The following is a 12,024-nucleotide window of genomic DNA, read 5'->3' on the forward strand; positions in this document are numbered from 1 at the left end:
ATGGTGGTTAGGAAGGAGACAGGTGGTCTGTGCAGCTATTGTGAGTCCCTGTGTCCCCTCTCCTTTCAGTTTTACTTGCTTTTACTTCCAGTATTGAAAGTTCTTGTGATTTTTGTCACATGTCCACCAGCGTCCATCACTTTCCACAACACCACAGGGATCATCATCAGGTGGCCACACAAGGATGAAAACCCTTCCTTCTTTCTTTCTTCGGCTAACAAGCTCACAGCCCTCGTGATTTCTGAGGCAACCCAAGGCAGTGACCCCAAAGCGTTGGCCAGAGCTGTGTTCTGAAGGTACCGTGAGCAGGGGAGAGAGAGGGAGGCTTTTGCTCGGAGCTCATTTCTGTGCTCTTTACTGAATGCAGCAGTGGGGCGGGATGTGCGCAGCGCAGGCCGGTGCAGGGGCACGGCGAGACTGTGCAGGACAGCGTAAGGACAGTGTAAGGCCAGTGCAGGGGAGGTGCAGAGGCAGTAAAGGGGCAGTATACGGGCAGTAAAGGGACGGGACAGTCCGGGATAGTCCAGTCCGGTCTGGTCTGGTCCGGTCCGGTCCGGTCCAATCCAGTCCCACTCCCGCCTGAAGCCTCCGCAGCCGGCCCGGCGCCCTCGCACGTGACCGCGTCACATGCCGGAACCCCGCCCCGCCCCCTCCGCGGGATCCCACCCAATGAGCGGGCGGGCGCGCGGCGTATCCGCGCGGTGATTGGTCAGGGCGGGCGTCAGTCCGCAGGAGGGGCGTGGCGGGGCGTGGCGTGGCGTGGCGTGGCGTGGCTGAGACCCCGAGTTCGGAGGGTCGGAGGTGAGAGAGGGACGGGACGGGACGGGACGGGACGGGACGGGACGGGACTGGACTGGACTGGACTGAACTGGGTTAGGTTAGATTAGATTAGACCGGACCAAACTAAACTAAACTAAGTGATGTCGCACGGTGGGGTCCCCGGGCTGGTGGGGGGCCGGGGCTGCGCCCAGGGGAGCGGGCGGTGCGCACCGTCGAGCCGAAGGGGCACCGCACGCGGCAGCGCTGGTGCTGCGTCGGCCCTGGAGCTGCTCGGGATGTGGGTGGGTGCTGGCAGCCCTCGGGCCGGGTGGCCGCTGCGCTGAGGCCCTGTGGGGATACAAGGCCGGACCCTGTCAGACGCACCGAGCAGTTTTGCTGAAGTGACGGGAAACTGAAAGTTTTTACCCTGCGAAGGGAGTGACCCTCGGGCGGGGCTGCTCCGTAATGCGGGGCTTTCCAGCGGTGCGTACACCCAGTGCAGCGCCTGGGCAGGTCCTGTGCCTCCCGCCCGAGGTTTGGTAACCAAGCCCTGCCCCGGAGCGGAGGAGAGGCAGAAGCCCAGAGGGATGGGGATTTGTGTGTGCTGGTGGCAGGAAACTCAGGGTGGGACCTGTGTGCCGCAGGGATGGCCGGCAGGAGCCAGGACCGGAGCCTGCGGGAGGAGCTGACCTGTGCCATCTGCTGCGAGCTCTTCAGCGAGCCCGTCATGCTGGACTGCATGCACCACTTCTGCAAGGGCTGCATCCAGGAATACTGGGAGAGCTGCGCCCACGTCCCTTCCTGCCCGCAGTGCCGCCGCAAGTTCCCCAGCCGCGCCTTCCGCACGCACTACCTTCTCTCGGGGCTGGTGGAGAAGGTGCGGCGCTGCGGCTCCGAGGAGCACCAGCACAGGATGCAGGTGAGCGGCTTCTGCTAGGCTGGGAAGAAGGGGACAGGTGCCACGTGAGCCCTGTGCAGCCACCAGCCCCTCCTCCCACAGGCAGTTCACCCACTGTGAAGCCTTATCTGACCCAAGTGCAGTGACATATGTGTCTCTTCCTGATAAGTCCCTCTCCCTATTTCCTTACAGCTCTCTGTCTTTTGAACACTTTCTTTTGCATTAGTTTCCCTCACTGCTGTGTCCAATTCCAACCACAGCTTTGTTGTTTCTCACTTAGGGACTGTGTGGCCAGGGGTGAGGGCTGCTTGTGCCAGGTGCTCTGCTTGAGGGGACAGTCCCTGCACAACTCAGTTCATAACACACAGTGTTTAAAGCTTGTGCAAACAGATATCCCAGGCTGGAGCTCCCAGTCTTCAAAATAAATTGGATTCATTACATGCACACATATATAATTCTCAGGGCTGTGCATCAGGTGCTTGCTTCCCTTACAGCCTTTATATGAGATCATGTTGCAGTCTCCTGATGCTGACCCTTGGAATTGGGACTGCTCCTGAATCACAGCAGAGTGGTGAAATGGCCTCCTTATCTTCTTTTCCTTGCTCCTGCAGAAGCACCTGGAAGATGCTTTGCAAGCTCGTCAGAAGGAGATGGAGAACTTGCTGCAGAGGAAGCGTGTGACACAGGAGGACATCTGCAGCCTGACGGTAATACCCTGTGGGAGCTGCTCTTCAGGCAGCTTCTGGGGCAGTGTTCACAGAGGATGTGTGTATCACTTCAGCTGAAGTTTAGCTCAGCTTCCTGTAAAAATCTAGTTGAGTAGCTCTGGGGATCCACACAAACTCCCTTGCGTGTAGGCCCAAGTTCATCACTGCTGGATATTCAGCAGAGGTTTTGGGAGGAGCATTAAGCACTCTTTAATGCAGTGTTTACAAAGTGCGTTGGTGCAGCAGAGCTGAGACATGGTGAGTGGTGAGAGCTGTGGGCAGCCTGCTCTGGCCCTGCAGTGCTGCCTCTTTGGGAGAGCATTAACTCTTGGCAGCTCTGAAATCCTCTCATGTCAGAAGGGATGGCAGCAAAGCTGAAGGAACTGTGTCAGTGGCAGGGCTGGCACTGCAAAAGTGGTGGCCTTGTCACACGGACGGTGTTGGGATTCACTGTGAAGCTCTGAAGTGAATGAGGAGCCCGAGTGCTCTCCATGGGCTTGAGAGGTCCAGGCTGCCCATTTGTACAAATCCATGAAGTGAGAACAGCTACTGGCTGACTGTGCTGCTTTCTTGGGTGTCATAAAAGCATTAAAAGCCAAGGAAGGTGCGTTTAAGGAAAATAGAAGTAGTTCAGGGATGAGATAAAACTGAGAGGGGAAAAAAACCACTGTCTTCTGACTGGAGCCTCTGATCCCACAGCCTGCACCATTTCAAACCTCTATCCTCTTGCCAGGTGTGGAACAGACCTTTGAGATAATGAAGCAGTATTAGCAAGTAAGCACATGTTGTCCTGTTGCTGTGCAAGAGCTAAGAGGTGTCTCAAGAGTAGGGGAGCAAATCGCTGATCTGAACAGGGAGGCCCTGTACCTCCTCTGTGGTTCTGGTGTGTCAGCACAAGCACCTGCTAGAGCAAAGGGAGTCTGGTGAAGCTTCACATCTCTGAGGGAGGTGGGTTTCCTGTGGGGAGGAAGGGATGTGCGCTTCAGGAAGCGCTCCTTGAGAAAGTAATGAGGGCTAAGGTTGCACTTGGAGATTAAAAGCTTAAAGATTTAAGGAAAATAAGAAGTCATTGGCTGTGTCTTGTAAACAGGCAGGAAGGTAGCGAGAACACAACAAGGTTGGCTGGCGAGTAAACAACTGGAAAAATATGACCTCTGGATAGAGCTGAATAGGATTTTATCAGCCTTAATGACAGAGATTAGTTTATGCAGCTCGCCCGTCAGGCAGCTCTGCTCAGGGTCTGGAACGCTGTGAAATAAATCCAAACTAACCTGAACAGCTGAGTCTGCAGCTCCACAAAATTTAAAGAGCTCCAGTCTTGCCCACAGGCAAATTCCTGGTGGTGTGGGAGAGGGCTGTGGCTGTGTGTGGGGATTCCTGGTTACGGTGACCAAGCCTTTGGTGGATCTGGTTTTTTGGGTTTGTGGGGTTTTTTTTCTTTGGCTCTGCAGCCTTGAAAGTTGTCCCTGTGTCTTGTTCTCCATCCAAAATGTCACGGCTGTGTCTAAAGCTCGGATTTCCAGGGCTCTGTCAGCAGAGTAACAGGCCCAGCCATCTGGTGCACTTACTTGCGTGTTTTAGCTGTTGGACTCACCTTCTGCCTCCTCCCTCTGCTCAGAAAGTGTCTGGGGAGCTGAACTTCAAGATTCGGGCTGAGTTTGCTCGCCTTCATCAGATCCTGGAGGAAGCGGAGAGAGCTGTGCTGGCAGAGCTGGGTAACAAGGAGGAGCAGTCACTGGCACAGCTGCACAGGCACGTTGACCAGCTGGAGGAGGGGATAGCAGTGCTGCAGAGGGACATCGAGCACGTCAAGCAGACCCTGAGCAAGATGGAAGATGTGTCACTGCTGGAGGTGAGATGCTCGGCTGGCCCTGGCAGGAGGATGAGGGATGTTGCAGGATCTGAAATTGGGATGGGAGAGTCTTAAATGACAGCACTAGGCTGTACCCGAAAGGTGTTCTCACTGCCATCCCTCTGGATTAACTGCCCAATCCCTTGGAGTGTGGAGACTTTTGCCATAAGGGATACAGTGATCTCAGATGTGGTGGGTCTTGGGAGCCTTTACTTCTTCTCTATCCAAGTGTCCAGTCAGTTTTCCCCAGGATGCAGATCCTGGTAGCTTGGTTTCCTCTCTGTGCTGTGTGGCTGCAGGAGGCAGGACAAGGAGCTTATTTGTGCAGCTGCATGAATTAGAGTGACTGCTAATTCTCTCTGCTTCTCACTGCAGGTGGAGAGCCTGGATATCAGGTATGTGTCTGGCATGAAAGAAGCTGATTCTCTTTTCAGGAGCTTATCTTAGTCCCTGGCTGGGACCACATGTGAGAGGCACTTTATCTCAAGTTTTTAAAGCGTCACAAATTGCTCAGGAAGGTGCTGGTGTAGTGCAAGGTGGAGGCTGGTCCCCAGCATACATTGGATGCTCTTCCCGGGGCGCACCCTACATGTTGAGATGGTGGGACGAGTGGGTAGAGGAGACATGGTGGTTTGGGATGGGTGCAGCAGCCATGCATGCTGCAAGAGGGAACAAGGCTGATGACACAAACTTTGGGTGCTTTGTCTTCTCCGTGCTCTTTCTTAGCTTCTTATTACTCATGGGGCTGCAAAACTGACTCTGAGGTGCAGGTTTGTCAGAGGCTGGGAGTAGCTGAGGGCCGGAACTGCCATAGGGAACGTGTCCATGTCCCCTCCCGCCCTGGGTTGCAGCCTGACTCCACAGGCCCGGCCTGTTCAGCCATGCAGGAATCCTGTTGGGTGTGCTGGGCGTGGGTTTGCCAGGAGTCCCTGCTGCACGAGTGGTGCTGCTGGCTCTATCTTGGACACCCCTGCCCTGAGCCACTCACTTCACTGCGGGCAGAGCTGCATCAGGCAGAGCGAGCAGCTGCCAGAGGTGTTTGTATCCCATCTTTACCAAATCTGTCACATGCAGCAGTGTCCTGCAGCCCTGCCTGTGCTTTTCCTGCCTGCGTTGGCAGTGGCTCAGCAGAGGGACTGACCCTGCCTGCCTCTCTCTGCCCCAGGCCCTCGGTGCGTGTTGAGACCCAGCCTGCCCTGGACCTGCAGCACTACAGGGACAGCCACAGTGGCCCCTTGCAGTACATCTTCTGGAGGCAGATGCTGCGCTCCATCTGCCCCGGTGAGCACATTGCCGTGAGGGATGGGTGTGGTGGGCCAGGGATGCTCTGCAGAGGTAATATGCAGCTGGTAAAATGCCATGCTTGATGTCTCCACAGCTCCCGCCCCACTCACCTTTGACCCTGAGTCAGCCCACCCCAACCTGGTCTTCTCCAGAGACCTGACAGCAGTGACAGAGAGGAATCGAGCCCAGCCTGTCCCCATCAGCCCTCGGCGCTTCCGTCAGTGCGTCAATGTCCTGGGCTCGCAGGCCTTCGACAGCGGTCAGCACTACTGGGAGGTCTGGGTGGGCAGCAAAACCAAGTGGGACCTGGGGGTGGCTGCTGACACTGTGGACCGGGCAGCCAAGGTCAAGCTGTGCCCAGAGAATGGCTACTGGACACTTCGCCTGCGGAACAGGATGGAGTACTGGGCCACTGCCACCCCCTGGGTGCGCCTGACTCCCCGCCAGCCCCCACGGAAAGTGGGCGTCTTCCTGGACTGCCAGGAGGGCACTGTCACCTTCTTTGATGCTGGGGACATGTCCCACCTCTTCACCTTCCACCAGGTCTCTGCAAAGAGATACTGCCCCTTCTTCAGCACCTGCTTCAGCGACGGGAGGGACAACATGGAGCCCATGCGGCTCTGCCACCTGGCCCTGTGAGGAACCAGGGTGTGCTGGGGGCACCAGCCTGGCTCCGGCCTGGGGCTGCACTGGCAGCCAGTTCTGCACATGCAAACCTTGCTGGGTGTTGGAGGAGCTGTTTTGGTTTCAGTTTTGGGAGGAAGGAAGGGGGTGAGTCTCTTCCCAGGTCCTGTCTGCCCTCCCTTCCCTATGCCATGGGTGTAGTTGCCACAAGGCATTCACAGGGGTTCCTGGCACTCCTAGAAGAACAGGTTCCCATTCCTGAGCACAGCACAGTTCAGTAACAGCAGCCACGGGGCTGCAGGGGAGGTGGCTGTGGGTTGCTGACACCTCCTGCCTCTCTGAGCTCCCACCAATAGCCCCGTGGAGGAGGGCAGCGGTCCCGGGGTACCATCGGTTGCCTCTGAACTGCACATCCCCGACCATGGGCATCCTCTGCTGGAAGAGCTTCCCGGGGCAGGGCAGCAGAGGGAGCCCGGTGCACAGCCCAGGGATGGTGGCGCTGCTCCCTCACCTCGGTCACTATTAAAGCTCATTAGAAACAAGGTGGTGCCTGCTGGGCCTGCTCGGGGCTTGTGTGCTGGGGGGGATCTGCTGCTCTGGGGTGTGGCACAGCCTGGGGGCACCGAGAAGCCCCCAGGACCCCTGCTCCAGCCCTGGCTCTTCTGTGCCTGCAGCACAGGAGGCTTAAAAGAGCCATTGCTCCCACATAGTTCCTTGAAGCACTCCCTGCACATCTTGCAGTGGCTTTTCATCATCTGCTCTTTGAGAACAAGGGAGAGAGGTCCTCTGAGCCTAGCCCTGTTCTTGGGCTACAGTGTTTTAAGATTTGGCCATCTCTGGCCTGGCTGGGTCTTAAAGATTTTTACATGTGAAAAATGCCAAGTCCTATTTCTTGCCAAATTCAGCAAGAATGTGGCTCTTTTCCTGTCAGCGCCCCTGTGGTCCTGCTGGCAGCACTACCCCTGTAGGAGGGCAGGCAGGGATCCCTGGGGGGGCAAGTAAGGGGGTTTGGCTGCTGTGGTTTGTGCCCAGGAGGTGCTGGCAGCATCTCTGCCTCACCAGTCAGCAGAGGTGCTGGGGTGGGTGGGAGGGAGGATGGTGGTGCCTGAGGTGGGTGGAAATGTCATGTTTATCCCACCCAAATTCATTCTAGGGTCAAAGCAGAGGCCAGAGCTCCCCAGTGCTGTGTAGTCCCTAGTGCTGGCTGGAGCCAGATACCTCTGGCAGGGGCTCAGCTTTCTGTGGTGTGGGAAGGGACAGGTGTGAGGCTTTCCAGCTCCCACAGCTGGGCCCAGGGACACTTAGCAAAGCAAGGCCTTCACTGGCCATCTGGCTGCCCAGCGTGGATGGCACAGGGGCCCTGTTCCCCCATGGTGCCACAAGGGACATTGCCCCTCCTGTGCACCACTGCTGCAGTGTGCCAGGGCTGGGGGTGCTGAAGGCCTGTGCCAGGGCAGGAGAAGAAGCCAGAGGTGAGGATGTCCCATGCAGGGTTCAGGCAGATGTGATCTGTGCAGGAGCACTGAGCACAGCCCGGGGCTGCTCCCAGTGGTCGGGAAGCCTCTGCTCTGTGCAGCCTTGCTCGGGTGTGGAGGGGATGCTGGGGGTTTATGCTCCCTCCTGGCCCCCTGTTGGCCTTTAGCTGGTGAGTCCTGAGCCCATGACCTGGACTCGGCCTCCTCTCCTAGCTCTCACCTCCTCTCACTGCCCCACAGCCTCAGCTGAAATAAAAGTGGAGAAGAAAGAGCTGTTGGCTTGGAAATGGTGCTGCAAGTTGGGCCGTGTTCCCCCCTGCAAGGGCTGGGAGCCTCTGGAAAGGCGAGGCTGGTGTGATCACAGCAGGGAGTTACATTGGGGAAAGCTGAAACCCATCAGCTCCCGCAGCCTGCCCCAAACTGCAGCCAGGTACGGCTGGGCAGCAGCAGGCAGCGTCCCCGAGGTGTGAGGGGAGGCGGATCTGCCAGGCCCTGGCAGAGGTGAGCACAGCCAGGCTCTGTTGTCCGCCAGCTCCCGCTGCCCAGTGCTGCTGTGTGCCACTGCCGTGTGCTGCGTGGGCCAGCGTGACAGCACGGGCTGCCAGCGTGTGCCACTGCCATCGCTGCCACCTCCCACACCCTCCCCATGCCGAAGGCAGAGCTGGAGAGCAGCCAAAACCACTTGTCTCAAATGCTCCTGAGGAAGCACGTCCTTCCTTCTCCTGCTGGGCTGTGCGTGGTGGCCATGGCATGCTGCTCCCAGGCAGAGCCACATTTTGGGGTATAATGTCCTTGCCTGGCCTTGCTGGTGGGGCAGGGCTGGGGAGGCAGAGCAGCTCCTACGTGCAGGGAAAATGCTGCTCTGGGCTGCTGTGTGTGCGGCATTAGCCCAGTGAGGAAATGCAGTCTGCCACTAAATGCTGCCTGAAAAAAACACATTTCTCTGACAAACCAGAGCACCGTGGAGTAGGAACCATAGGCATAAATGCAGTGAGCCTGGCCTACGTGAGCCTGGCCTGGGTTCAGGCAGGAGGGGATAGGGATGGGAGACTGGGCACCATGGGGTTAAAGCACTCCTCACCTCAGCATCCAGCTCTGCACCTGCCAGCGCTGGCTCTCACCATCTTCTCCCAGAGGCAAGCTGTATTTTTCCTGTGGGTTACCTCATTGCTTTGTCCCTGGGTGTTCCCAGAGCCACCCCAGTGTCCCTTTCCCATAGTTATGCTAGGGCTGGGCAGTGTCCAGCAGCTCCTGCCTTGGCAGCCTTCTGTGATCTGTGTCCCGCCGGAGCAGCCCCGTCCCCAGCGCACCCGTAGGTGCGGAGTGGGCGGCAAAGCTCTGTTATCCGGAGCTTTGGGGAAGCCTTTGCTTCCTCGGGTCCCCCACGTGCTGGAATGGGGACAAGATTTTAAAATAAGATCCTTTTGTTTCCCAGGGCGGTAACAATGGAAAGGTCCCATCGGTCCCACAGTCGCCCTGCGTTTGTGATGGAAAATTCCCCGCCGGGGCAGGGCGAGCCCTCCCCGGTGTCCTGCCACTACTGCCATTAGATGGCAGCATGGACGGGCTGGTCCTGTCCACCGCCGCCTGCACCGTGCCACGTTTGGACTGCAATGGGTGGAGGATGCCAAAATCCCTTGACTTCTGGGGTGCCGGAAGATGCCTGTCCCCTCAGCCCCGGGTCAGACCCTCTGCTCCTCTCGCACTCAGCTTTTCCAGGCACCCTTTGACCGTGCACTTCACCCAGCAGCTCAGTGGTGCCGTGTGATTCATTCCCCTGTCCCTGTCCACCCCTCACCACCCCACCGCTCACCTCTCGGGGCACTGGCCCCGATGCTGTCCCCAGCGTGGGTGCACTGCGGGGCTGCGCCGTCTCTGATCGCAGCCCCCATCACTGGGGAGGGGACTGATCCCTCCTCAGCTCTTCGCTCCTTAGTGCTGGGCAGTGCCACCCCTCTGTGACATTCCAGCTCTCCCTCATCATGGCAAGTTTTGGAAGTCTCTCTTCAAACCTGTAGGGGCTTGGACACCCAGCCGAGCGTTCCCGAGAGGTGAAGGGACCACGGCCGCTTTCTGCTCTGCTGAGATCAAGGAGGGAGGTGATCCAATATGAGTGTGCTGAAGAGTGATGGAACTGGCACTCTTTGGGTTTAAAACACACTAATTAGGATGAGGGGAGTCGGGTGAAATAAATTCTGTGACTTAGAGTCCCTCTTAGGGTTCCAGGAGAGGGACAGAGTGATTCCTTCCGCGAGTTTGGCAACGTGAGCAGTTGAGTGCACCAGAAGTTTTGCTGCCTTTTCGAAGCCATGAGCACATGGCTTTCATTGAGGCTCTTTCTTCACTGCCTACAAGTGAGCGTAATTGATAATCCTCTGGGGCGCAGCGCGGGGCCGGGCTATTTATCCGTTCAGCGCTGGTTGGGTGCACAGGCAGCTGGCCAGGGCTGTGCCACCGCGCTCCCAAAGCTCTGCCATCGCCTCCGTCTGTGAGGCATTCGCAGCCAGTTCGCTCCGAGCCAGAGCCGCGGTCGCTGGCAGTGGCAGCGTTGTGGGGGCAGCGTCGCTGGCACCAGTGGGGCGGCACCGCTCGTCTGCCAACGCCACGGGCGTGTGGGGGGGTTTGGCGTGTACCTGCCAGAGAGCCGTGTGGGTGCCACACGGAGCGGTGCTGGGGGACAATGTGGCTTTTCCACGCTGCTGGCACCGTGCACGCATGGATGGCATGAGTGGGGGGCCGTACTGCACCCCCAGTGAATGAGGGTGCAAGTGTGAGCACACCCAAGTGCGTGTGTGTCTTTGTGTGCCCCAGGGAGCGCAGGAGGAGGGAGGTTCAAGGCGCGTGTGCCGGACCGTGTGCTTGGGTGTGTGCGTACAGGTGCGAGGTGTGGAATTGACGGGGTGCACAGGCATGAAGGGGTGTGTGCAGGCAAGTGTGAGATGTGTTCCAGCACATGAGGTGCGTGTGTAGTGTTGTTGAGAGTGCATTTGTGCGCATTCCCTCTGCTCCGAGAGGCCGGGGTGCGCACCCAGGCACAGACAAGAAACAGGCGATGTGCGGGCATTCTCACACAGGTGCAGGGAGATGCACGGGGTGCACACAGGTGTGAAAACACACGCAAGTGTGGGGGGTGCTCACGTGCCCATGGGTCAGGGATGATGCAGACCCACGCACACGCGTCGGGAACACACTTGCCCCCAGCTGCAGGGGACGCAGACCCACACACACAGGTGGAGACACCCAGGTGCGAAGGTATGTGCGCACCCCCTCTGGTGCAGGGATTCCCCGTCAGTGCTCGGAGCCGCAGGTGCGTTCCCCCCAGCCCCCTCTGCCTCCTCGCCCGCCCCTCCCCGTCCCGCCCCGCCCGCCCGGCGCCCCGAGGCTCGGCGGAGGGCGGCGGGCGGCCCGGGCGGGCGGAGGAAAAGGAAGCGGCCCCGGTGCTCCCCGCCCGCCGCCGCCGCGCGTCGCCGCAGCTGGGGCGCGGCGGGAGCAGAGCTCGGGCGCGGGGCGCTCGCACCGCTCCGCATCGCACGGACCTGCCGGCAGCCCCGGAGATGAGGAGAGTTTGCACGCTGCCACTCTGGCTCTGGCTCGGCATTGTCTCGGAGGCAGGTGAGCTGCCGGGGCTGCGGGCTGCCCTGCCCGCTCTGCCGCCCGCTCCGCACCTGCGGGCGCGCTGGGGACGGGGCTGCTCAGGCGGGACGGGACGGGACGGGACTCGGTGTCCCCCAGACCCCGGAGGGACACGCACTGCCCGCCGCGGCGTCTCTCACCCAGGACGGGGATGTGCCGTGCCCCGGCGCTGCCCGTCCCGGGCTCCCCCATCCCGGGCGGGGACCGGCGCTCCAGGTCCCGGCCACCCCAATCCCCGACGGGGACCGCCGCAGTCCGTCCTGGGGTGCCTCGTCTCCGACCGGCGCTGCCCGACCCATCCCCAACCGGGACGCGCGCGGCGGTGCCCGCCCGGGTGTCCCCGACGGCGGTGCCAGCGTGCCCGCAGCGACAGGACGGGACGGAGGGGAGGACCCTGCTGCGGTCCCCGCAGCGTCCGGGGCCGCGGGAGCCCACGCCGTTCTCGTGCCGCGGATGTCTCGCTGCGAGCGGGGAGAAACCCCACGGGACCCTCTCGGGAGGGATGTCCCTGCGCGGGGACGCGCCCGGCCGGAGCTCAGGCTGGAGGCCAGTCCGGGCTCTGTTTATTTATTTTTCACGCACAGAGTCATTAATTTGTGTGTGCCGGGGAGGAAGGCGCGAGGAGGCGGGGGTCCATGCGAGGCTGTCCAGCCTGCCTCTCCCAGCTCTGGTCCGCCTCGGAAGTCACCCGAGGCAGATCCAAGTGAAATGCTTTCCCTTCCCACAGTACTTCTGCGGCAAAAGGCTGTCGGGCAGAGCATGCAGAACCATGGCAGAGATGGGGCTGCAATG

At 59.7% G+C, this 12,024-nt stretch overlaps 2 protein-coding genes across 8 annotated transcripts in view; both read left to right on the plus strand.

The window, feature by feature from the left end:
• The first annotated feature begins 206 nt into the window (after positions 1 to 206).
• On the plus strand, positions 207 to 6,666 carry LOC125333907 (zinc-binding protein A33-like). 4 transcript variants are annotated; one of them, XM_048320213.1, is made up of 7 exons: positions 207 to 296; positions 1,404 to 1,678; positions 2,269 to 2,364; positions 3,983 to 4,216; positions 4,592 to 4,611; positions 5,382 to 5,497; positions 5,595 to 6,666. In XM_048320213.1, the coding sequence occupies exons 2-7, from the start codon at positions 1,406 to 1,408 to the stop codon at positions 6,137 to 6,139; spliced, it is 1,284 nt and encodes a 427-aa protein (XP_048176170.1). In that variant the 5' UTR covers positions 207 to 296; positions 1,404 to 1,405; the 3' UTR covers positions 6,140 to 6,666. The 4 variants fall into 4 exon arrangements, with proteins under 4 accessions (XP_048176170.1, XP_048176169.1, XP_048176171.1 ...); XM_048320212.1 differs by lacking the exon at positions 207 to 296 and adding an exon at positions 722 to 801; XM_048320214.1 differs by lacking the exon at positions 207 to 296 and adding an exon at positions 855 to 872.
• Positions 6,667 to 11,060: 4,394 nt separating this feature from the next.
• FLT4 (fms related receptor tyrosine kinase 4) overlaps positions 11,061 to 12,024 on the plus strand; it is a 57,773-nt gene continuing 56,809 nt past the window's right edge. For all 4 annotated transcript variants that reach the window (XM_048320042.1, XM_048320043.1, XM_048320046.1 and 1 more), the window contains exon 1: positions 11,061 to 11,211. In XM_048320042.1, the coding sequence (XP_048175999.1) occupies positions 11,154 to 11,211 (58 nt within the window). In that variant the 5' untranslated portion in view covers positions 11,061 to 11,153. The remainder of the gene's footprint in view (positions 11,212 to 12,024) is intronic.

This window comes from Corvus hawaiiensis, chromosome 15 (genome assembly GCF_020740725.1).
Source record: "Corvus hawaiiensis isolate bCorHaw1 chromosome 15, bCorHaw1.pri.cur, whole genome shotgun sequence".
Taxonomy (NCBI): domain Eukaryota; kingdom Metazoa; phylum Chordata; class Aves; order Passeriformes; family Corvidae; genus Corvus; species Corvus hawaiiensis.

Excerpts from the sequence above, each read along its gene's own strand:
- LOC125333907 (XM_048320213.1), top strand. The coding sequence starts at position 1,406 with ATGGCCGGCAGGAGCCAGGACCGGAGCCTGCGGGAGGAGCTGACCTGT. Across the intron at positions 2,365-3,982 it reads AGGACATCTGCAGCCTGACG|AAAGTGTCTGGGGAGCTGAA; the intron begins GTAATACCCTGT and ends CCCTCTGCTCAG. Across the intron at positions 5,498-5,594 it reads GCTGCGCTCCATCTGCCCCG|CTCCCGCCCCACTCACCTTT; the intron begins GTGAGCACATTG and ends ATGTCTCCACAG.